This window comes from Megascapheus bottae, chromosome 10, assembly GCF_031878675.1.
Source record: "Megascapheus bottae isolate mThoBot1 chromosome 10, mThoBot2.hap1, whole genome shotgun sequence".
In the NCBI taxonomy this organism is placed as follows: domain Eukaryota; kingdom Metazoa; phylum Chordata; class Mammalia; order Rodentia; family Geomyidae; genus Megascapheus; species Megascapheus bottae.
This window is the reverse complement of record NC_143518.1, coordinates 5,361,141-5,384,583: the sequence shown is the minus strand read 5'-3', so window position 1 is coordinate 5,384,583 and position 23,443 is coordinate 5,361,141. Positions and strand designations below refer to the sequence as shown.

The window sequence follows — 23,443 nt, the reverse complement described above, 5'->3', positions numbered from 1 at the left end:
ACTTTCCTGCCTAGATTGGCTTCTTACAGTCGTTAGATTCCAGCCTCCAGAGTAGCTAGGATGACAGGTGTGAGCCACCAGCACCGGGCTCAAAGCTTTTCATCTCCAGCACAAAGCTGGAATTGCAAGTGTGACTTGAGTGGTGCTGTGCCAGCTTTGAGCAGTAAAAGCCAAGCAATCAAGAGTGCAAGTGCTGACAAGACACACACACACACACACACACACACACACACACACACGAGAGAGAGAGAGAGAGAGAGAGAGAGAGAGAGAGAGAGAGAGAGAGAGAGAGAGAGAGAGAGAGAGAGAGAGAGGAGAGGAGAGAATCTGAGATTCTCAGCGACAGCCCTCCTCGCAGCCTGATTTGCACCGCTCTTATCTCCTGTACTTTAGAACCAAGATTTTGCAGAAAAGCTTTCCCAGCCGGGCCAAGGTCCGGGGTCTCTCACTGGGGGGGTGGGGTGGGAGAGGGTGGGCAGCCCGGGGCTCCCTCCCACCGGCACCCAACCTAGTTCCTCAACCGAAAACCGGAGGCTGGGGGCGGGGCTGGGCGGGAGGGGGCGTGGCCCTGGCGCGGCCGGGCCCGGCCAATGGGCGCTCTCCGGCGGGGTGGGCGGGGCTCTATTTCCGCGGCCCCCGGGGCCCGGTGACGTCGCGCGCAGAGGTCTCGGCATGTGGCGGTGGGCGGGTGCGCTCGGTGTGCAGGCCGCGAGCTGCCGCGCGTTCCCGGGACCTCGGACCAGGCCTGTCGCCTTCATGTCCACGCTGCTGATCCACCAGCCCCAGTTCGCTTGGCTCAAAGAGCTGGGGCTCTGCGAGGAGAACGAGGGCGTGTACAATGGGAGCTGGGGCGGCCGGGGCGAGGTAGGCGGGCGCGGGGCAATCTCGGCCGCCCGGGCTGGCGCCCCGCTGCCCGACGCGGCCGGTGGTGGGTTCCCGGGGAGAAGTTTTCTCCCCCGGAGTGCATGGAGGAAAGCCAAGCAAAACAAGGTCCCCGGAGCGTGTCTGCACCTTCTGTCCCGGGGGGAGCGGAGGCCGGTTTGCCACGTCGATTTAAGCCTTCGGCGTCTGCACTGTAGTTTTAGGATGTGCTCTTTCCTGAATCTGCAGATCACACTTGATAACAGTCCTGTCAACTTTTTGTTTTTCACGAGGAAGATGTTTTTATCCTTTCTTTACTGTCCAGAGCCTGACAACTGTGCCTGGCTACTGCTGAGTGAAATGTTTTGTAGAATGAAATGAATTTTTTTTTTTTTGGAGAGGAAGAGAGGGAAGGAGCAGCTAACAAAAGGAGACTTTCTCAGCTATTATATAACATTTATGCCTAGGGGGCACCGGTGGCTCACGCCTGTAATCCTCCCTGCTCTGGAGGCTGAGATCTGAGGACCATGGTGTGAAGCCAGCCTGGGTAGGAAGGTCTGTAATATTCCCATCTTTAACTGGCAAAAAGCTGGGAGTGGAGCTGTGGCTCAAGCGTTAGAGCTCCAGCCTTGAGCATTAAAAAGTTAAGGGACTGTGTGTAGGCCTTGAGTTCAAGCCCCAGCAACTGGCACCAAGAAGAAAATGTTATGCAGCCTGCTTTGTGGGAGGAAGCATGGCTTTCTGGTTATCTGTGATTGCTGGAGATACAAATGATTTTAAATGTTTCAAAAACTCCTGGAACCAGAAGTTTGATCCTGTTTTTTTGTTTTGTTTTGTTTTGTTTTGGCTTTGTTTGCTTGCTTGTTTAAACTCTGGGCCTTCTGCTAGGCCTCATGCATTAACACTTTAGTGACTCCGTCCTTTTGATTTTAGTTTTTCAGGTAGGTCTTGTGCTTTTCTCTGGTGTAGCCTTTTTTTTTTTTTTTGGCCAGTCCTGGGGCTTGAACTCAGGGCCTGAGCACTGTCCTTGGGCTTTCTCAAGGTTAGAGCTCTTCCACTTAAGCCATAGCACCACTTTCAGCTTTTTCTGTGTATGTGGCACCAGGGAATTGAGCTGGGGTCTTTATGCATGCTAGGTAAGCAGTCTACCACTAGGCCACACTCTTGGCCCTGGTCTAGCCTTTTGTCACAATCCACCTGACTCTGCCTCCTGAGAAGCTGGATTGCAGGTGTGTGCCACCAGATCTGTCTGTATTTGTTGGAATAACTGGTTACATTTTGTACACACACACACACACAGATGGAAAAAGTAGATCTTACAGAAAGGTGATTCCTAATATTGTTACAAGTTAAAGACGTATTGTGGTTTGAGTGTAATAGAAGTTAATGGAAAGGTTTCTAATTTAAATATTGTATCTGTTTCATTTTTCTTTCTGTCTTCCTCTCTTTATTTGTATGGTTCTCTCCATTTGGAAAGGATTATAATTATTTATTTATTTATTTATTTTGCCAGTCCTGGGCTTGGGCTCAGGGCCTGAGCACTGTCCTTGGACTTTCTCAAGGCTAGAGCTCTACCACTTGAGCCTCAGCACCACTTCCAGCTTTTTTCTATGTATGTGGTACCGAGGAATCGAACCTGGGTCTCCATGCATGCTAGGCAAGCACTTTAACCATTAGGCCAAACTCCCGGCCCCAGGATTATAATTTCTACATGTAATATTTTTTGTTACCTTTTCAGGTTATTACCACCTATTGCCCTGCTAGCAATGAGCCAATAGCAAGAGTTCGACAGGTGAGTAAAATTCACTTTGCTCTCAGGTAGTTTGTGTAAAGTCAAGAGCAACACAAGCCTGGCATTTGTGGTGCATGCCTGCAATCCTAGCTACTCAGGAGGCTGAGCACTGAGGATCACGTTTAAAGCCAGCTGGGGCAACAAAGTCTGTGAGACACTTATCGCCAATTAACCACCAGAAAACTGTAAGTGTAGGTGTTTCTCAAACTGGTAGAGCCTTGAGCAAAAATGCTCACAGACAGCTCCATGCCTTGAGTTAAAGCCTCATGACCAGAAAAGAAACAAAAAATATGGATGTCTGTAAATGCAGAGTAATTTTTTTTTAAATGGGAGATAAGAATCTCATGGTCTGTAGTGCCCGACCTGGCTTTGAACCTCGATCCTCAGATCTCAGCTTCCTGAGAAGGTAGGATTACAGGCATGAGCTAACACACTTGGCTTAGGGTCTCTACTTTTCTAATGCTGCTCAGGTGTCTTCCCAGATGAAGCTAGTGGGACTCATTTTGAAAAGCAAGATTTTAAAGCACAACAGCAAGACTCTGTCCTGGCTCACTTGGCTTCTAGCCAGATTGTCTATTAATTTATGTGCAACATGGGATGACACCCAGGGTCTTGACCATCCTAGGGAAACACTCTGCTATTAAACTAGTTCCCCAACTCCTAGATAGGGTTTAGAAATATAGAATTTTTCACTTTTCCAAAACAATATATGTTATGCTCTGAAAGTAGATCATGTATTTCAATTCCTTTTCATTTTCTCTAATTCTGAATTTAGGCCAGTATGGCAGACTATGAAGAAACAGTGAAGAAAGCAAGAGAAGCTTGGAAAGTCTGGGCAGATGTAAGAATGGGCTTTGCGGTGGGAAGCATGGGAGGGGTTCACCTGTGACAGCTGTGATGAGGTGAACATGTGCCCTGGGCACTGGTGGCTCAGACCTGTAATCCTAGCTGCTCAGGAGGCTGAGATCCGAGGACTGAAGTTTGCAGCCAGCCCAGGCAGCAAAGTCAATGACACAGTAATCTCCAGTTGACTAGCAAAAAGCTAGAAGTGGAGCTATAGCAGAGTAAAGCATCAACCTTGAGTGCAAAAGCTCAGACACATGCCCAGGACCTGAGTTCAAGTCCTTGTGTGTGTGCGCGCACACACACACACACACACACACACACACACACACACAACACATGTGACATTGTTGAAGTATGCACTACTTAGGGCTTTGATCAGTTTCTACCTGTGGTTGGGCTTGTGTCGTTACTGGATTTGACATCCAGTGAGTGGATAATTATTAATGGATTAGAACTCTGTACTGGTGATATATAAGCTGCAGCTATGCATACCTTATATTTATAAGTTATAGTAGAGTACATAGGAGTATCTATTTAAAAATAGCTGTTGTTCCTCTTCCTCCCCTCTGGATTTACCTGGGAGTGGTGACTCCCTAGAAGGCTAGTGTGCCTTTTTCAGGGCCAGTGCATCCAAGTTTTGTGAAGCACAGCCCAACTCCAGCTTGATCTCTGAATCTCCTCTACAGGAGATAAAAATGAGGAAATGTGGGATCTGCAGCTGGCACTGGGCTAGGACATGGACTGGGGTGGGGCTTCCATTGAGGGGACAGTGACAGAGAGCAGGGATGGCTTGCATTTCCCAATCTTCCTTGGCTTTCCATCTTCAGAATGGTCAAAAGTGAGGTTGGAGTACCCCATTTCCTGGGGCGGTGGTGAGGATTGAGTAAATGACTGATTATTGATAAAGTTCTTATAGTAGAGCCTGGTGTGAGCAAGGTTCAATATGAGGCAGAACTCTGTGTTGCTGGATTTGCAAAACACTGAGCCACAGTGTTTTCTCTGAGTCAATGATTACAAGGGGGCTGGATGTGGGGTGGGTAGGAAGGAAGACTCTCCAGAGAGCCCTTGGCTGAATGCAGACTGTGGTCAGCCAAGACTCTTTTTTTTTTTTTTTTTTTTGCCAGTCCTGGGCTTGAGCTCAGGGCCTGAGCACTGTCCTTGGACTTTCTCAAGGTTAAAGCTCTACCACTTGAGCCTCAGCACCACTTCCGGCTTTTTTCTACGTATGTGGTACTGAGGAATTGAACCTGGGTCTTCATGCATGCTAGGCAAGCACTTTAACCACTAGGCCAAACTCCCGGCTCCTAGCCAAGACTCTTTAATTCTGAGTTCTGTTGTTTACAAGGAAAAACATTCTTTCTATAGGGTATCAATGTGTAGATCATAGCTCATCCACGCAGGTAGAGGATTGTGTGCAAAACAGCGTCACTTTTTACTTACAAAATTTTCTTTCTTCAGCTGGGCACTGGTGGCTCATTCCTATAATCCTATTCACTCAGGAGGCTGAGCTCTAAGGAGCAAGGTTTGAAGCCAGGACAGGCTGGAAAATCTGTGAGATTCTTATCTTCAATTAGTTACCAAAAGGCCGGAAGTGGAACTGTGGCTTAAATGGTAGGGGTTCACTTGTGAATGGAAAGGTAAAGGCATAGCATCCAGACCCTGAGTTCAAGCATAAGCCCTAGGACAATTTTTCTTTTTGAATTTTCTTAACATACAAGTAATGCATATCTCTTGTTTAAAAATAAGAAAGGCAGGCTGGTGGCTTATGGTAGAGTGCTTGCCTAGCATGCATGAAGCCATGGGTTTGAATTCCACAGTAACACATAAACAAGAAAAAGCCAGAAGTGGTGCTATGTCTTAAAGTGGTAGAGTGCTAGCCTTGAGTGAAAGAAAGTTTAGTATAGTGCTCAGACCTTGAGTTCAAGCCCCAAGACTGGCAATTTTTTTTTTAAAAAGCAGAAAAAGAAAAACTCAAAAATGAGAATTGCTGGGTGCTAGTTGCTTGCACCTTTAATCTTAGCTACTCCAGAGGCTGAGATCTGAGGATCCCAGTTCAAAGCCAGTCTGGGAAAAAAAGTGAGTAGAAAAGACAAATGAGTGTATGAGGCTCTAAGTTCAAATCTTAGTTCTGATTCACACAACATAGATAACAAAAATAAAATAGAAGAGTGGGAGACAAATGTGACGGTGCATGCTTGTAATTTCACTATTCAGGAGAATGAGGTAGGAAGATCAAGAGTTCAAAGTCTGCCTGAAATTCTGTGTGGTGAGACTGCCATCCTTCTGCCCCCCCCCCCCAAAAAAAAGAGGTCTAGAGATGTGGGCATGTAATTCAGTGGCAGAACATTTGCTGAATAAGCTCTAGATCCTAGGTTTGAGCCCAGCACTGGAAAAAAATGTTATTGCAGTAAGTCTCATAATCAGATTTTGTCTCCTTAGCTCCAGTCTTTTCAATACAAGATGGGCCAGCTACGTTTTGGTGCATTCTTCTAGTCATTACATAGTTAAAGTTTAATATATACACAAATACATGGTATTATTGTACATTCGCGATTTTACTTAACAGAACCTCTCTTGTCCAGCAATGCTAGCTTCTTTCTATCTAATATCCCTTTTTTCTAAAATGACTATTCAGAGTTTTTATTTTAGAAAGTAATTTCTCATACATTTAGTTCTCATGTTTACAGAGAGGTAATACAGAAATGGGCAAGTTCTACTTCATAGATAACATAGCAGTATGCATAGGTTAGACACAGTAGCAACTTCATGGATAACAACGGTGGTAGACACAGATTAGGCACGGTATGAGATATCACATAGATAACCAATAATGGAATTGACATAAGTTCATTCTTTTGGACTAGGAAAAAAAATCCTGTCCTTTGTCTGCTGAAGAGCTTCATGTTCAGAATCCAGAACTCTAGAAAAGGCTTACATCAGTCCTTGCTTATTTTCTTTTGTTTGCAAATTAATAAACCTTTCTGAGGACTTGGTTGGTATGTATTTTGTTTATGTGCACATGTGTGTGGATGGACTCATGGCACTGGAATAAAACCCCAAGGCCTCAAACTTGCTTTGCAGGCACTCTACTGCTGACTTAATTTCCACCCCTTGTCAGCCAGAGCAAACAGATGGTTAAAGTAATGTATGAACCAATGAGTGAAGAATAATTTTCTACCAGGCTCAAGTCTACCACCCTACCTTTGAGCCAAGCTCCACTTCCCATTTTCTAGAGGTTAATTGGAGATAAAAGTTTTCGGTCCTTTTGTACCTGGGCTGGCTTTGAACCTTGATCTTCAGATCTCAGCCTCCTGAGTAGCTAGGATTACAGGCGTGAGCGATTTTCTCTGTCTTTTGTCTTGCTATTTTCTGCATTTGAGATCCAGTGGATTTAATTGGTCTTTACAGCCATGTTGGCAATTTATGACTATTTGTTGTCTTTTAAATTCCCTCTATCCTTCTTCATAGACATTAGCTCATTGGAGGTTTAGCATATCACAGTCTCTGTTGTGACAGAAAAAAAAAGTGTTGCTTGATGTAACTGCATCTTGTTCTTGCCCAGTACTCATCCCACATGTTATACACATGAATGGATACTTCATGCCAGAAACCAAAACTCCTCTTTTCTTAGATTCCTGCCCCAAAGCGTGGAGAGATTGTAAGACAGATTGGAGATGCCTTACGGGAGAAGATCCAGGTTCTTGGAAGCTTGGTAAAGTACTTGTGTATAAATAATCCTCCCTGGCCAGGAGTTTGGCCTAGTGGTAGAGTGCTTACCTAGCATGCACAAAGGCCTAGGTTCAATTCCTCGGTACCACATATATAGAGAAGCCTGAACTGGTGCTGGGGCTCAAGTGGTAGAGCATTAACCTTGAGGAAAGCCCAAGGACAGTGCTCAGGCCCTGAGTTCAGTCCCCAGGACTGGCAAAAATAAAAAAAAAATAATAATCCTCTCTAACCAAGGGACTAGTGGTCATGCCTAAAGTCCTAACAACTCAGGAGGCTGGTCTCATGATCCTATGTTGAAGCCAGCCCAGGGAGGAAAGCCCCAGAGATTCTTATCTCTGGTTAATGAGCACAAAACCAGAAGTGGAGCCATTGCTCAAGTGTTAGAGTGCCAGCCTTGTGTGGCAAAGCCAAGGGAGAATGCTCTGACCCTGAGTTCAAGCCCTAGAACAAGTACAAAAATTACATAAAGTGATATAGACAAATAGTCTTCTCAATGGGGAAGATGGTAACTTTTTTTTTTTTTTTGCCAGTATTGGGGCTTGAAGTCAGGGCCTGAGCACTATTGTTTTACTTTCTCAAGGCTAAAGCTCTACTGCTTGAGCCACAGCACCACTTCTGACTTTTTCTGTACATGTTATACTGTAGAATTGAACCCAGGACTTCCTGTATGCTAGGCAAGCACTCTACCACTAGGCCACCCTCCCCGCCCCAATATGGTGACTTTTAAAGAAGTGTAATTTGTAAATTTCAAAAATTCTTGGCTTGTCTGGTGCTGGTGGCTCACAAGTATAATCTTAACTACTCAGGGGGCTGAGATCTAAGGATCACGATTCAAAGCCAGCCTGGACACAAAAGTCTGTGAGGCTCTTATCTCCAATTACCTCCAGAAAACTGAAAGTGGCTCAAAGTGGTAGAGCTTTGAGCTGAAGAGCTCAGGGACAGACCCCAGGCCCAGAGTTCAAGCCCCAGGACCGACAAAAAAAAATCTTGCTTTATGGTTAGAAGTATGGCTCAAGTGGTAGACCCTGAATTCAAACCCCAATACTGCAAAACAAAGAGCATGTTTTACAGGAAAGGTTGAAATAGACAGGAAAAAGTGACAAAAGGTATATGGTTTTAAAATTGTTCATAAAAAACAAGAATACGGCCGGGAGTTTGGCCTAGTGGTTAAAGTGTTTGCCTAGCATGCATGAAGACCCGGGTTCGATTCCTCGGTACCACATACATAGAAAAAAGCCAGAAGTGGTGCTGAGGCTCAAGTGGTAGAGCTCTAGCCTTGAGAAAGCCCAAGGACAGTGCTCAGGCCCTGAGCTCAAGCCCAGGACTGGCAAAAACAAAACAAAACAAGAATAGACTGTCTTTGGTTTATTGCCTGCACAAATCAATGTTTCACTTTGCTCTTAAATGACATAGGAATTGTGTTGGGCAAACTGCTGGCCTTTGTATTTCTAGGTGTCATTGGAGATGGGGAAAATCTTAGTGGAAGGTGTGGGAGAAGTTCAGGAGTACGTGGACGTTTGTGATTATGCTGTGGGCTTATCACGAGTGATTGGAGGACCCATCCTGCCTTCTGAAAGTAAGCTGGGATATTAATGTAGCTGAGAGCTTTGTGCTAATACAGAGAATGGCAAAAGTGCTCTGACAGTGAACAGTTTGGCAAAAGAGGATTTGTAACCGAGACAGAATAAATGAAAATACCTTCACTTTTTTTTTTTTTTTTTTGGTGCCAGCACCAGAGGCACTAAGGCTCTTACTTGGCTCTGGTTTGCTTAGCTTGCTGCTTTATCAATTGAGCTACACCTTTGGTGTGGGTTTTTGTTGGCTAATTGGAGATAGTCTCGTGGACTTTTCTAACAGGACAACAATACTAAAACAATACTTCGGGTAGCTAGGATTATAGATGCCAGAAATCAGTCCCTGGTTGAAAATAACTTGGTTAAGAAAGCAAAGCAAAACATCAGCTAAAGAACTATTTTTATTTTGCTTTAAAGATAAAACCTAGTTTTGGGGAATCTGTGGGTATCATATTCTTTTAATCCGTTTAGAAAAACAATCAGAAAATATACTCCCAAAGAGCCTTACCCTTGAAAGCAAGTTTTGAGCATCTAAATAAATAATCGAAAATGTAATCATTTATGGGCAAATTGTTTATTTTGACTTCTAGAGAGATTAGAAATGACTTAAGTGCTAAAGTATCAGAGAAACATTAAGCTTATTCTTGTAGGTTATTAGCATGTTTTAAGATGTTTGCTTTTGGAGCCGGCGATGGCTCATGCCTATAATCCTAGCTACTCTAGAGGCTGAGGATCAAGGTTCAAAGCCAACCCAGGCCCAAAAAGACCTGAGACTCTTATCTCCAATTAGCCTTGAGAAAACGGGAAGTGGGGCTTGACTCAAGGGTAGGGTGGTAGCCTTGAGCTGAAGAGCTCAAGGACAACGCCCAGGCCCCGGAATAGGGTGATAGCTTAGAGCTGAAGAGCTCAGGGACAGTGCCCAAGCCGAGTTCAAGCCCTATGACTCACCAAAAAAAAAAAAAAGTTTGTTTTTGTTTTTCTGTCTTAAGATGTTTATAAAAGTTATATATCCCTTAAGGATGGAGGCATAGCTCAAGTGGTAGAGACAGTTTTGCTGGGTGGCCCAGGCTGGTCCCAAGTTCAGGGTTGTTGGGCGTCAGCCTATTGAGTGTTAGAATTATATGTGTATACCACCTGGCACATTAAAAAAAGTCATCTATGCAGAGGTTTGGAGATAACTTGGGCTTCATTAACTCAGTAAATGTTACAGATGTATTCCAGATTGTCTAACAGGTGATACATGGTCCATAAGGTATAGCTCCCATCCTCAGAATACCTAGGCTTGCAAACAATTCCCTTGTATTTGGAGCAGGCGGTCATTGAATAGGTGGTTATGCTAGCGTGCTGTGCCGGTGAGGGGTAGGAGGTGAACACAGGGTGTCCTTACCCCAATCTCCATGTGCTTTCACTTAACTTAGATACCAAAGTTAAGGCCTCAAGAGATAATGAATTGGGGCTGGAGTGGGGGTTGCTTCAAAACACAGGGAAGAAACCTATGTGAAAGTATAAGATGGGAGCTGCCACTGGTGGCTCATGCCTGTAATACGAGCTATATACATAGGAAGCTGAGATCTGAGGATGGTGGTTCAAAGCCAGCTTGAGCAGGAAAAGTCCATGACACTCTTATCTACAATTAGCCAGAAATGGAGCTGTGGCCTAAGTGGTAGGAAGCAAGCTCTGAGCATAAAAGCTCAGAGGCAGCTACCAGGCCTGTAGTTCATCCCCAGGATACCCCCCCCCCCCCCCCGCCACTTTCTCTTCCTCTCCTTCTCTGTCCCTCTCATTCTCCCTTACACACACACTCTCTCTCTCTTTCTTTTCTCTCCCTCCCTTCCTCTCTTCCCTCCCCCTCTCCCCCCCACTCCTAAGATGGGAGAGTTCGGCTTATCTGGGCCGGGCCCAGTCTTGCCTCAGTGCAGCTGGAAGGTGTAGTGTGGGGATGGGGGCTGGCGAGAGGACTCCCTTGTTGGAGGTGTTTGAACTTCATCTGGAGTGCCTGCAGCATCGATCCAGACAGCAGAGGGTTGTAAGCAAAGGGAGAGAGGTCAGCAAGGCAGAAAGGCAAAGGAGAAAGGCCCTGCCTAGCTACAGGCAGCTGGGAGTGAGGTGCCACACCTGGGCACCTTCTTCAGCCCTAGGTAAGCGTGTGAATGTGGCCAGAGTGGTTGGAGCTCTGCCACGCCACTGGAGCTGTGGCTTTCTCCTGGGTCGTGAGCAGACATTTTTTTTTTCCATCTGCCTTCAGTTAAAGTAAGACTATGGGACTAAGGTTTACTTTAAAGTTTGTTCTTAAAATCTATTTCGATTTCTATTTTTATTCTTTCTTCAGAAGGGGGCAGGGAATGAGAACATTCTCAGGGTTCTAGCATCATCTGAGCTTCTGCTGGCCCAATGGCAGCAGAGGAAAGAAACAGGTGCAGCTTCCCTAGAGGATGGAGAGAAAAGCCCAGCACTGTGGAGAGGGCACGGAAGCAGGGCTCGGAGCTTTCTGGTTCACTCCACTTCCATCACCCATAGTCTGGAAGCCCCAGAACAGCCAATATTGTGTTTATTTGACTTTGTAGAGTAGAGCCTAGCTGAAAAGATGAGTCATTATTGTCACTTTGTTCTTCATTGAATTTGTGAGTCCCTCACCAAACTAAGCCCATGGAGAGCAGGGACTCCGGTCTGTGTACCAGCACACGGCTGGCACCCAGCAGGCACTAGCCAGGTCTGCTTCATGACTAGGTGACTGAATGTGTGACCCTTAGCTTAACCTCGGGGGAGCTCAAGTGCCAAGGGTCCTACAAATTTCCTTTTTCTTTTTCTTGGCCTGTGCATGGTCCCAGAACTTCTTTTGCACAGGGCTAGTGCTCTACCACTTGAGCCACACTGCCACTTCCGGCTTTTAATGTTTATATGGTGTTGAGGAATCAGACCCAGGGTTTCATGCATGGTAGGCAAAGACTCTAACACATTCCCAGCCTTTGTCTATTCTCTTCCCTTTTCTTTATAGTGACACTAGAGATCAAACCTAGGGTGTTTCACATACAAGGCAAGGGTTCTTCCACTGATCTAGGCCCCTGTAGTTTTCTCATAGAGAGTATAAGTTGTAGCTCATTTATTCACCCTAACCCTTAGGAGACATGTCAGAAATTTGGAGAGCTTGGCCCAGTGCCTCCTCACTTGGTAACACAAAGAATGTATCAGGACAGGAGTTGTGTGCAGTCACATCTCTTAGATGCCTTTGACTTATATGGTGTTTGTCTCCCAGCCAGGATTGATCCTGCCTTATCTGTGCAGCTCCTATCGGATTCAGAGGCACAGTGATGGTCATTGTGGTAGATAAGCAGATACAGTAATAAACATTTCTATTTTACCCGAAGTCATTGCTATCCCACAGCTGTGTAAGCTGTCTGCTGGATAACACTTGGCATCCCCTCCGGTCTAGAGTATGTATTGTTCTGAAGACAGAGATTCCAGGCGTCGTTCTTATTACCTATGTTGGCATTGAGCATGCTCCATGTCCACCCCATCCTCAGGACCCGGCCATGCCCTCATTGAACAGTGGAATCCTTTAGGCCTGGTTGGAATCATCACCGCATTCAATTTCCCTGTGGCAGTATATGGCTGGAATAATGCTATCGCAATGATTGCTGGGAATGTCTGCCTTTGGTAAGGTCTGCTCACTTTCCTATCCAGGGATCAGTAATAGACTGCCATTAATAAATAAAGGTAATTGTGTTCATCACTACCAAAGATGTCATAAATATTCCTACACTTTTTCCAGTTAATATTGTCACAGGTGCTAGTTGTGTAGTACTTTTTAATCACTGTCCATTTTGCTATTGGAGACACTTATTTTTTCTGTGTGTGTGTGTGTGTGTGTGTGTGTGTGTGTGTGTGTATGTGTGTAGTGGGGCTTGTAGCAGAGCTCTCACTCAGCTTTCTGGCTCATGGCTGGCATTTATCCTCCTGAGTCTTGGTTAAATGGAGATAGAGCATTACAAGATTCTAGATCTTTTTCTGCTCAGGCTAGACTTAAACAGATCATCAGATCTCATTCTACTGAATAGCAAGCATTACAGATGTGAGCTACTGGCACTTGACTACCACTTCCTTAAACTTATTGTTGTTGTTGTTGTTATTATTATTTGCTAGTCCTGGGCTTGGGCTCAGGGGCTGAGCACTGTCCTTGGGTTTTCTCAAGCTCTACCACTTGAACTACAGTACCACTTCCGGCTTTTTTTCTATGTATGTGGTACCGAGGAATTGAACCTGGGTGCATGCTAGGCAAGCACTTTACCACTAGGCCAAACTCCCAGCCCCAAAATTATTTTTAGTTTTGTATGGCATGTTATTTCCATTCCTGTTTATGTCCATTCTGAGTGGAAATACTGTCATTCCATTCCAGTACTAATTTACTCAGAGTTATTGGCAGGCTCCTTAAAGGCTTGGTCCTCTTATGTAACTGATTCCTCTGCAGATATATTTTATTTATTTACTTCTTTTATTAAAAGTTTTTTTTTTTTTTGGCCAGTCCTGGGCTTGAGCTCAGGGCCTGAGCACTGTCCTTGGACTTTCTCAAGGCTAGAGCTCTACCACTTGAGCCTCAGCACCGCTTCCGGCTTTTTTCTACATGTGGTACCAAGGAATCGAACCCGGGTCTTCATGCATGCTAGGCAAGCACTTTAACCACTAGGCCAAACTCCCAGCCCCCTAAAAGGTTTTATTAACACTGATTTTTTTATATCATATTTCAAATGCCATGTTTAACAAACAAGTATTCAAGAAGGGAATCTCTGTATGCAATCATTGGCACATAAATTTTAGAACATAATTAAAATTAAGCTGAGACTTTCTATGTCATAGATACATATTGATCTATATGTCTATAGAGTATATATCCCATCATGGCATTTACTTATTTTTTGATACAAGGTTTTGCTGTGTGGCCCAGGCTAACCAGGAACTCAACGATTTTCCTGTCCTAGCCTCTGGAGTGCTGGGATTATAGGCATGTGTCACCATGCCTATCCAGGGTACTGATCTTAAATGCTGACCTCAGCTGGATATTCCAAAAGTCAATGTATAAAACAAAGCATAGATGAAAAGATTAATGGGTTGGTACCTGTTTTCAAAGAAACCCATGCATCCCAACATTTAAACCCAAATGGCTGGTTAGGCACTGGATGGGTTTCTTCTTCACTGCATTCCTATAACTGACAGAGGTGAAAGAGTCCCGTGACCAGTACAGCTACAGGCTCAGACTCCCTTATGCCCTGTGTCATGAATACTGATAGTTCTTAGGGTCTAAGGACATTTCTATTGTCTATTTGGACAGTTGTTTTATAGGAAGTAATTTTTTCCATCAAGAATACTTTTGCTTCTGCTTGATAATAAAGGGTATATCTGGCCAGGTGCTGGTGGCTCACACTTGTAATCCTATTTACTCAGGAGGTGGAAATATTAAGATCGAGGTTGAAAGCAGACCCTGCAGGAAAATCTGTGAGATTCTTGATTCCCATTAACCACGCAATAAAGCTGAAAGTGGAACTGTGGCTCAAATGGTAGAGCAATAGCCTTGAGCAAATAACTCAGTGTCCAGACCTTGAGTTTAAGCTGTAGGACTGACACACAGATACACACACGCTGACATACATACAAATGTGGTTATGATTTCCCTCAAGTTGAATTTCTTTTCTTTTTTACTACCTAAAGGAAAGGCGCACCAACGACCTCACTCACCAGCGTAGCGGTCACTAAGTAAGTACACATGGCTCTTTGTTGGGTAAGGCATAATCTTGAAAGGATGACTTGTTATGCTTTTTAATCTGCTGTAAAAATGTCATATTTATTTATGGATGGAATTTGGCTAACCTTTTGTTTTTTGTTTACTTTGGTTGCAATAACATTTTTATGCCATTCTGTAGTCTACACAGTTCTTTTCAAGTCATTATTGTTTATCTCTTTGGAAACATGCCAGATGGTGATACCAGTGTTGAACTCATTCTTTTAATCATTTGGAAAATGAAAACATCTATAATAGAGAAGAACGATTCCAGCAGTTTAGAAACTATATTTTCTAATTATTCAACAAATGAATGGTTTTGAGAACAGATTTCTATCCATGTAGTACTTTCATTGCTGTTGATTAATCAGTTGTTAACAACATAGAAAGAACTGATTATTACCCTCATCCATTGTCATTCTTTTGTGTGACACTATTTACAAGATACTGAGTTTATTGGTTTAAAAAAATACTGCTTTTGGGGCTGGGAGTTGGTCCTAGCAATAGAGTGCTTTCCTAGCATCCCCAAAGACTTGGGTTTGATCCCACATACATAGAAAAAAGCCAGAAGTAGTGCTGTGGCTCAAGTGGTAGAGCTCTGGCCTTGAGAAAGCTCAAGGACAGTGATTAAGCCCTGAGTTCAAGACATAGGACTGGTGGCAAAAAAAGAAAGAAAATACTGGTATTTCTAGGTGTACATATCTCTTGATTGTAATCTTAGCTACTCAGGAGACTGAGACCTAGAGGACTGATTTGGGAAGTCAGCCTACAAAGAAAAGGCTTTGAGACTCTTATTTCCAATTAACCAGCAAAATGCTACACTGGAGACATAGCTTGAAGAAAAGCCCAGTGAAAATGCCAAGTTCTGGCACTGACCCATGCACACGCACACGCACACACACACACGCACACTTATCACTATTGCATTTCTCCAGTTATGAGAACATAATCTCTGATAAGATCATTACTTCAGTGCTACGGGTTATTGATCTGGAATTTGGAGAATGTACTCTGGGTGTTGAGTGATGAGCACTGTCTGATTTAAGAATTGTGTAGAGAGAGCTTACTGCTAACAAGGAGTGGAGAACTCTGTTTCTTCCAAAGGCCATTTGGGCTTATATAACATCATTTTTAACCCATACAAAATCCTCACTACAGGTAGATGGCTGTGGAGGGCTGACAGAAGCATATGAGGCGCACATATGTCTGTCGTGTCACTTACCAAATGCCTTTGCAGGCCTTCCATGGTGGGTTGTGTGTTCCCACCCCTAGATGCAGGATGTGGTCATGGGCCTCCCTCTTCAACCAGCGTTTTGCAGAAGGCACATTACTTGAGTTCATCATTGGTTGGGTGTGGGAGTTACCTGGCTTCAAAGTCCTGTGCCCCATAGAAGCCACAAAAAACCAAGCCTTTTTCACTTTTTTTTTTTTTTTTTTTTTTGGTCATGGGGCTTGAACTCTGGGCCTGGATGCTGTCCCTGAGCTCTTTAGCTCAAGGCTACTGCCCTACTCCTGGGCCTGGGTATTGTTCCTGAGTCCTAGCACCATTTCTGGTTTTCTAGAGGTTAATTGGAGATAAGAGTCTCAGGGACTTTAGTGCCCGGACTGACTTTGAACCATGATCCTCAGATCTCAGCCTCCTGAGTAGCTAGGATTACAGGTGTGAGCCACCGCGCCTGGCTTGTTCACAATTTTATAAGCATATGTATAGGCACCATGAGGGATATTCATTTAAAAGTGTCCTTGAACTAGGGTGGTCCAGAGAGCATGGCATTCCATTCATAGATAGTTGCCTTGGTCTCCGTTACCCTGCTATGGAGTTATTTTTACCATATACCATGTTGCTTAAGTAATGTTTTTGTTGTTGTTGTTGTTGTGTATGCTGGTATTGTGGCTTGAACTCAAGGGCTGGGTGTTGCCCATTAGCTTTTTCTTTCAAGGCTGGCATTCTATCACTTCAGCTACCACCTGCTGGATGTGGGTCTTTGTATGTGTGTGGCAGTCATGGGGCTTAAACTCAGAACCAGGGCTTTCTCTCTTAGCTTTATCAGTGACACTTCTGGCTTTTTGCTGGTTTATTGCAGATAAGAGTCTTATGGACTTTTCTGCTCAGGCTGACATCTAACCTCATGATCAGATCTCGTCTTTTTGTTTGTTTGTTTGTTTTTTTGCCAGTATTAGGCTTGAGTTCAGGGCCTGTCCTGTTTTTTTTACTCAAGGGTAGAACCCTACCACTTGAGCCACTGTATCACTTCCGGCTTTTTCTATGTATATGGTACCAAGGACTTAAATCTGGGTCTTCGTGCATGTTAGGCAAGCACTCTACCACGAGGCCAAACTCCTGGCCTCAGATCTCATCTTATGGAGTAGCTGGGATTATAGACATGAGCCACCTGTACCGAGGCCCAGTATGACTCTGTTTTTTTAGTTTTTAATTTTTTTTGTGCTAGTACTGGGGCTTAAACTCAGGACATAAGTGCCTTCCCTGATCAAGGCTAACACTCTATCACTTTAGCCTTGGCTCCACTTCTAGCCTTTCCATGTTTTTGACTGGAGTTAAGAGTTTCATGGACTTTCTTGCCCAGGCTGGCTTTGAACTATGATTCTTAGATCTCAGCTCCTGATTAGCTAGTGTTATAGGTGTGAGCCACCAGCACCCAGCATGGTTTTTGGTTAGACCGTTGTCTATTTTTTCTTTTGCTGAGAGTTCTGATTAGCAGAGATACGTTCAAATGTATTATGTCAAAAAGAAAAAAAAATATAAAGCTTATGAACCCAGGACCTCACCTATATTCTTTTTTTTTTTTTTTTTGCCAGTCCTGGGCTTGAGCTCAGGGCCTGAGCACTGTCCTTGGACTTTCTCAACGCTAGAGTTCTACCACTTGAGCCTCAGCACCACTTCTGGCTTTTTTCTATGTATGTGGTACCAAGGAATCGAACCTGGGTCTTCATGCATGCTAGGCAAGCACTCTACCACTAGGCCAAACTCCCGGCTCCCTCACCTATATTCTTAAGCATTCACATTATTTCCAAGGTTTACTCCCAGCTTTCAGTCTGCCATTTTGGCAAAAGTTCTTGAAACTGTTTCAACAATGCTTCATGTCTTCTGTTTATGTCACACACACACACACACACAGACACACACGTACTCTAAGATTCTTTTAGGAAAAAAAACAAAAATAGTTCTGTCTATTATAAGTGTTCCGGTGCATATTATAAGAAAATATTTGAATATGAGAGCAAGTTGACAAAGAAAAGTTAGGGAGTTGAAATCTACTTGCTTATTGGTGACTCAGATTTGAATTTAGAGCCTTTGAGGCACTCTTAAAGCACTGAGTTATACATTCAGCTCTTGGTATTTACCTTTGAAAGGTCTTAAAACACTACATGATTGCCTTACTTCATAACTGTCTTTCCATTCTTAGGATAGTGGCCAAGGTTTTGGAGGACAACAAGCTGCCGGGTGCAATTTGTTCCCTGACCTGTGGCGGAGCAGACATCGGGTAGGTGGAGGGTGGAGAGTAGCTCATCTGATGGGACTGAGGTGGATGAGCAGGAACCACCTTTACCACATGGCAAAACCAGAGCCACTAAGGAAATGAGATGCTTTTGTGAATCACTGTGCCATGCACCTCCTCAGGCTCCTGCTTTAGCAGTGTGTGACCTCTATTGGCATATGAGGAATACTTGTTTCATTTGCTGTTGTTTGTAAGGGGTTTATTTTGGCAGTACATGCTAGGCAAGTGCTCTATTGCTGAGTTACATCTTTCGTTATAGGATGGTTATATTCTAAAGTAACAAACTGCCATTTGTGACTTCCTGGCACTTGATTTCTGAAGGTGTTTATAGACAAAAGCCGAGTGCTGGAAGTATAGTTTGGGATCACTCCTCCCCCTCCCCCTCCCCCTCCCCTCCTCCTCCTCCTCCTCCTCCTCCTCCTCCTCCTTCTTCTTCTTCTTCCTCTTCCTCCTCCTCCTCCTCCTCCTCCTCCTCCTCCTCCTCCTCCTCCTCCTCCTCCTCCTCTTCTTCTTCCATTCCTGGGTTCGTGCTCTACCACTTAGAACCACAGCTCATCCTGAGTACTTTTCTGCCTGAGCTGGCTTCAAACTGTGACCCTCAGATCTGAGCCTTCTGAGTAGCTAGGATTACATATGCAAGCCACCAGAACCTGGCTTTAATTTTTTTTTTTTTTTTTTTACCAATCCTGGGCTTAAGCTCAGGGCCAGAGGACTCTCCTTGGACTTTCTCAAGGCTAGCACTCTACCACTTGAGCCTCAGCACCACTTCTGGCTTTTCCTAAGTATGTGGTACCAAGGAATCGAACCCGGGTCTTCGTGCATGCTAGGCAAGCACTCTACCACTAGGCCAAACTCCCGGCCCTGGCTTAATTTTTTTAAAATTGCCATATAAACCACATACCATAACATTCTCCCTTTTGATAAACATTTATTTTTGATGCCGAGGATTGAACCCAGAATGTTGTACTTTATCACTGTGCTATACACCCATACTCTACTTACTGGTTATTTAATCTTCATATGTCACTACATGTTTATAATGATTAATCAGTAGTTGATGGCTGCACAACCATCATCACTCTCTTATTCCAGATGTTACTCAGGAAAGAAATTCCATACCACCAGGAGTTATTTCCCACTGTTCTTTTCTCCCAGCCTTCTCTCTGGCAACCACTGATGGACTTTGTAATGTACCAAGTTGAGACACTTACAATTTTTTTTTTTTGTAAGGGCGATGTACAGAGGGGTTCCAGTTACAAATGGAACCATCCTCTGTGTGGCTTTGTATGCCTACTTGGTTTACAGAGCACACTGTCACAGCCTCTGTGAGCTGGGACTGGTTATACTTGTTCTCAACTTGAACGGAAGATGACTTGTTTTTAATTGACTTAGACTTTGACTTGGTGAGATTTCTTAGGAGTTAAGTCTTAACAACCTTACCAGTACTGCTAAGGTATTAGACTTCTAACACTTTACCGTACAACTGGACTTATTGAACAGTCTGAAAAAGGAGCGCTCAGCTGGGCTTTTAATTTACAGATGAGACTATCAGAAACGACAACTCCTACCTTCACAGTAGGCAGTGTGGTGTTCTCTAAATGTCTCTGAAACAAGAAGAACATTGTATTCTTTGACTTGCTCTATTCTGGCCCTCTGGGCTGTTGTTCCTTAAGGATGGCCTTGGAACTGCTCAGTGGTTTCATGCCTTACAGCAGCCACCTGACGCGTCACTGTTGTGGATATGTGTTGACCCTGGGGAAGTGAATCAGGCTGTCCAGCCCTGCATTAGACTGGCGCTGGGACCTTCCCTGCTTGGCTTTTAATAAAGCCCTTGAATCCCCGAGCCAGGAACAAAGAGGTTAAACTTGATACTGGCGGATCTTCATTCCTTAGAAGTAACTGGAGATTCCAGAACAGCCTTTTAAGTCACCTGCTTTCAGGAATGTGCTAGGCTGTTTCCCTCTAGACCTGTTTTTGATTTTTAGACAAAAAAAAACCCCATCACATCCTCACCAAGCAGATACCAGGAGCATAGTGTCCTGTCACTCCTGCCGTGCAGGAAGGGCTAGCGACACACAGGCTGGCATGTTTTCCTATGCAAATCTACTTTCTAAGATTTTTCCTTGAACCCTTGGGTTGGGCTTCCACATAGTCTTGACTTGGAGTCTTGTAAGAATCCCATCCGTCGTTTCTTGCTGTGGCTCTGGTACTGACATTGCTGAGTGACCATGTCTGTTCCCTGCAGCACAGCGATGGCCAAAGATGAGCGCGTGAGCCTGCTATCCTTCACCGGGAGCACGCGGGTTGGAAAGCAGGTGGCCCTGATGGTTCAGGAGAGGTTTGGTAAGTGTTAGCACCGTAGTGAAGGTTGTACTCTTAGATGTATGCTGAGAAGGGGTTGGGGGTGTAGCCTAGTGGTAGAGTACTTGCCTACCATGCATGAAGCCCTGAGTTCGATTCCTTGGTACCACATACTCAGAGAAACACCTGGAAGTGACACTGTGGCTCAAGTGGCAGAGTGCTAGCCTTGAGCAAAAAATGTCCCAAGGATAGTGCCCAGGACCTGAGTTCAAGCCCCAGGACTGACAAAAATAAATAAATAAATAGATAAACAAATAAATAAATAAAAGGAAAGGGGTATATTGTTACTAGTTAAATATTAAGGAAATCTCTTAAATAGGAGATTCCTATCAAATAGGGGACTCTTTTAAATAAAAGACCCCTTTCCTCCTCAGTGAAGAATAATATTATGAAAGAGTTTTGTTGCATACCCTTAAGTGGAATTGCTAAATTCATCTGGAATTATGTATTTATTTTGGTTTTGAGGGAATTCTCTGTATCTCTTTCTGCAGTGGATGGCCTATCTATAATAATAATAATAATAATAATAATAATAATAATTCCAGCTCTTTTCTATGTATGTAGTACCGAGGAATCAAACCTGGGTCATTATGCATGCGAGGCAAGCACTCTACCACTAGGCCAAACTCCCGGCCCTTTTCGTATATTTCAAAAAGATCGGTTCTGGGGCCGGGAGTTTGGCCTAATGGTAGAGTGCTTGCCTCGCATGCACAAAGACCCGGGTTCAGTTCCTGGGTACCAAAAGCTGGAAGTGGTGCTGTGGCTCAAGTGGTAGAGCTCTGACCTTGACAAAAAGTCCAAGGACAGTGCTTAAGCCCTGAGTTCAAGCCCCATGACTGGCAAAAAAAAAAAAAAAAAAAAAAGACAGGTTCTCTCACATAATTTTCTCATGGTACAGTATCAAAATCAAGAAATTTGATGTTGATACAATACTTGCACTTCTATTCATCAGAAAATTGAAAATATGTCTATACTAACACAGGAATTAAGTTGTGTTTATGTTTTTCTTAAAGGGAAGAGTTTGTTGGAACTTGGAGGAAACAATGCCATTATTGGTAAGGCCTCCCTTTGCTTTGCTTTGCATTTGTTTAACATGTGTGTAACTGCCATCTTGAACACTCAGCACTTGTTTAACATGCTCTCTCTCTGTTATGTGGGCCTAACACCTAATTTCCATATTCAGGAATTTTGCTTAGGAGTTGGGCTAAAGACATACATTAAAAAAAGGAAGCTGGGCAGGGAGCGTAGCCTAGTGGTAGAGTGCTGGCCTAGCATGCATGAATCCCTTGGTTTGATTCCTTCGTACCACATATACAGAAAAGTCCAGAAGTGGTACTGTGGCTCACATGGAAGAATGCTAGCCTTGAGCAAAGTGTCCAAGGACTGTACTCAGGACTTACATTCAAATCCCAGGACTGGCAAAAAAAAAAAAAAAGGGCGGAAAATTCATGTTTGGAAAATGTCACCTAGGGCCTAGAACTTGTGTTTGATTCTTTGATTCATATTTGCCATATTTCATTTTTCCTTACCTTGTTTTCTGAAAGCTGGCTACACACTAGTTTTTCTAAAGTACTTTGATAATTTATTTCACTTGAAGATTTCTTTTGATTTTAGAAACATTGATTGATCTTTAATGGAATAGTAGGCATTTTTATGGCCTTACAGGATTGTTTTGCTATTTAATCTGTAGGTTTGAAGATTTATTTCTTTTTCTTTCTTTTTTTTCCTTTTTTGTTTGTTTGCCAGTCCTGTGGCTTGAACTCAGGGTCTGGGCACTGTCCTTGAGCTTTCTCAAGGCAAGCACTCTACCATTTGAGCCACACAACACCACTTCTGGCTTTTTCTGTGTATGTGATACCAGGGAATGGAACCCAGGACTTTGTGAATGGTAGGCAAGCACTCTATCACTAGGCTACACTCCAAATACTCTTTTGTCTCTTTCTTACTACTTATTTTTTTTTTTGTCCCAGTGCCGAGGCTTGAACTCTGAGTTCTTCCTTGGCTTTCTCACTCAAGGCTCATGCTCTACCACTTGAGCCATACCTCCACTTCTGGCTTTTTTGCTAATCAGGATTTTTCTGCCTGGGCTGGCTTTGAACTGAGATTCTTAGAACTCAGCCTTCTGAGTATCTGGATTACACATAACACCACTGAACCTGGTTGAATGCTAGTGTTGATGTACTTTTGCTTTCCAAAAACATTGCTTGGTACCAGTTAGCTAATACATCGATGTCACACTGATGCATGTTTGTGCCCCTCAGCTTTTGAGGATGCAGACCTCAGCTTAGTAGTTCCGTCTACTCTCTTTGCTGCTGTGGGAACAGCTGGCCAGAGGTGTACCACTGCAAGACGACTGGTGAGGGTCTTACTTTTTCTTTCTTTCTTTTTTTTTTTTTTTTTTTGGTCTTTTTATATACCATGTTTTAATGGCTTCTGTTAGTTAGGTATCATAGAGGAACTGCTAGAAAAATATATCCCCTAGACATGATTTACAAGAATGTGCTGTTAAGTTACTCTCTCTCTTTTGACTATGTAAGCCAACCAGAGACTTGGTCTTTTCCTACTCTAAATTAGGGATGGTCTCAGGGAAAGAAGAGTCCAGCATTGATTGAAATTGAACTGGGATTGAGATCATATAGCAGGGATGAGGAACATTAAGCTTTCAAGCCAAAATCATAAATTATAAATCTAAATGAAGTAGGACAAGATAAAATATAAGGTAGATAGATTGATTGATTGATTGATTTACCTTTCTTGTGTAGTTTTGGTTTTTTTGTCGGTTGTGGGGCTTGAACTCAGGGCCTGGATGCTGTCCCTGAACTTTTTCACTCAAGGCTAGTGCTCTACCACTTTGAACCACAGTTCCTGTTTTTTCTAGTGAGATGAGAATCTGGTGAGATAAGTCTGTGAGATTCTCACAGACTTTCTGTCTGGGCCTCTTGAGTAGCTACAATTACAGGCACGAGCCACTGGTGCCTGGTATCTTTCTCGT

At 43.8% G+C, this 23,443-nt stretch overlaps 1 protein-coding gene across 1 annotated transcript in view; it reads left to right on the top strand.

Moving 5' to 3' along the window:
- The first annotated feature begins 667 nt into the window (after window positions 1-667).
- Window positions 668-23,443, top strand: part of Aldh7a1 (aldehyde dehydrogenase 7 family member A1) — a 34,303-nt gene continuing 11,527 nt past the window's right edge. Inside the window, exons 1-11 of the mRNA XM_090340104.1 lie at window positions 668-864; window positions 2,600-2,653; window positions 3,429-3,494; window positions 7,131-7,211; window positions 8,681-8,804; window positions 12,324-12,456; window positions 14,503-14,547; window positions 17,998-18,075; window positions 20,336-20,433; window positions 21,465-21,506; window positions 22,713-22,807. Coding sequence (XP_090196230.1) covers window positions 673-864; window positions 2,600-2,653; window positions 3,429-3,494; window positions 7,131-7,211; window positions 8,681-8,804; window positions 12,324-12,456; window positions 14,503-14,547; window positions 17,998-18,075; window positions 20,336-20,433; window positions 21,465-21,506; window positions 22,713-22,807 — 1,008 coding nt within the window. The 5' untranslated portion in view covers window positions 668-672. The remainder of the gene's footprint in view (window positions 865-2,599; window positions 2,654-3,428; window positions 3,495-7,130; window positions 7,212-8,680; window positions 8,805-12,323; window positions 12,457-14,502; window positions 14,548-17,997; window positions 18,076-20,335; window positions 20,434-21,464; window positions 21,507-22,712; window positions 22,808-23,443) is intronic.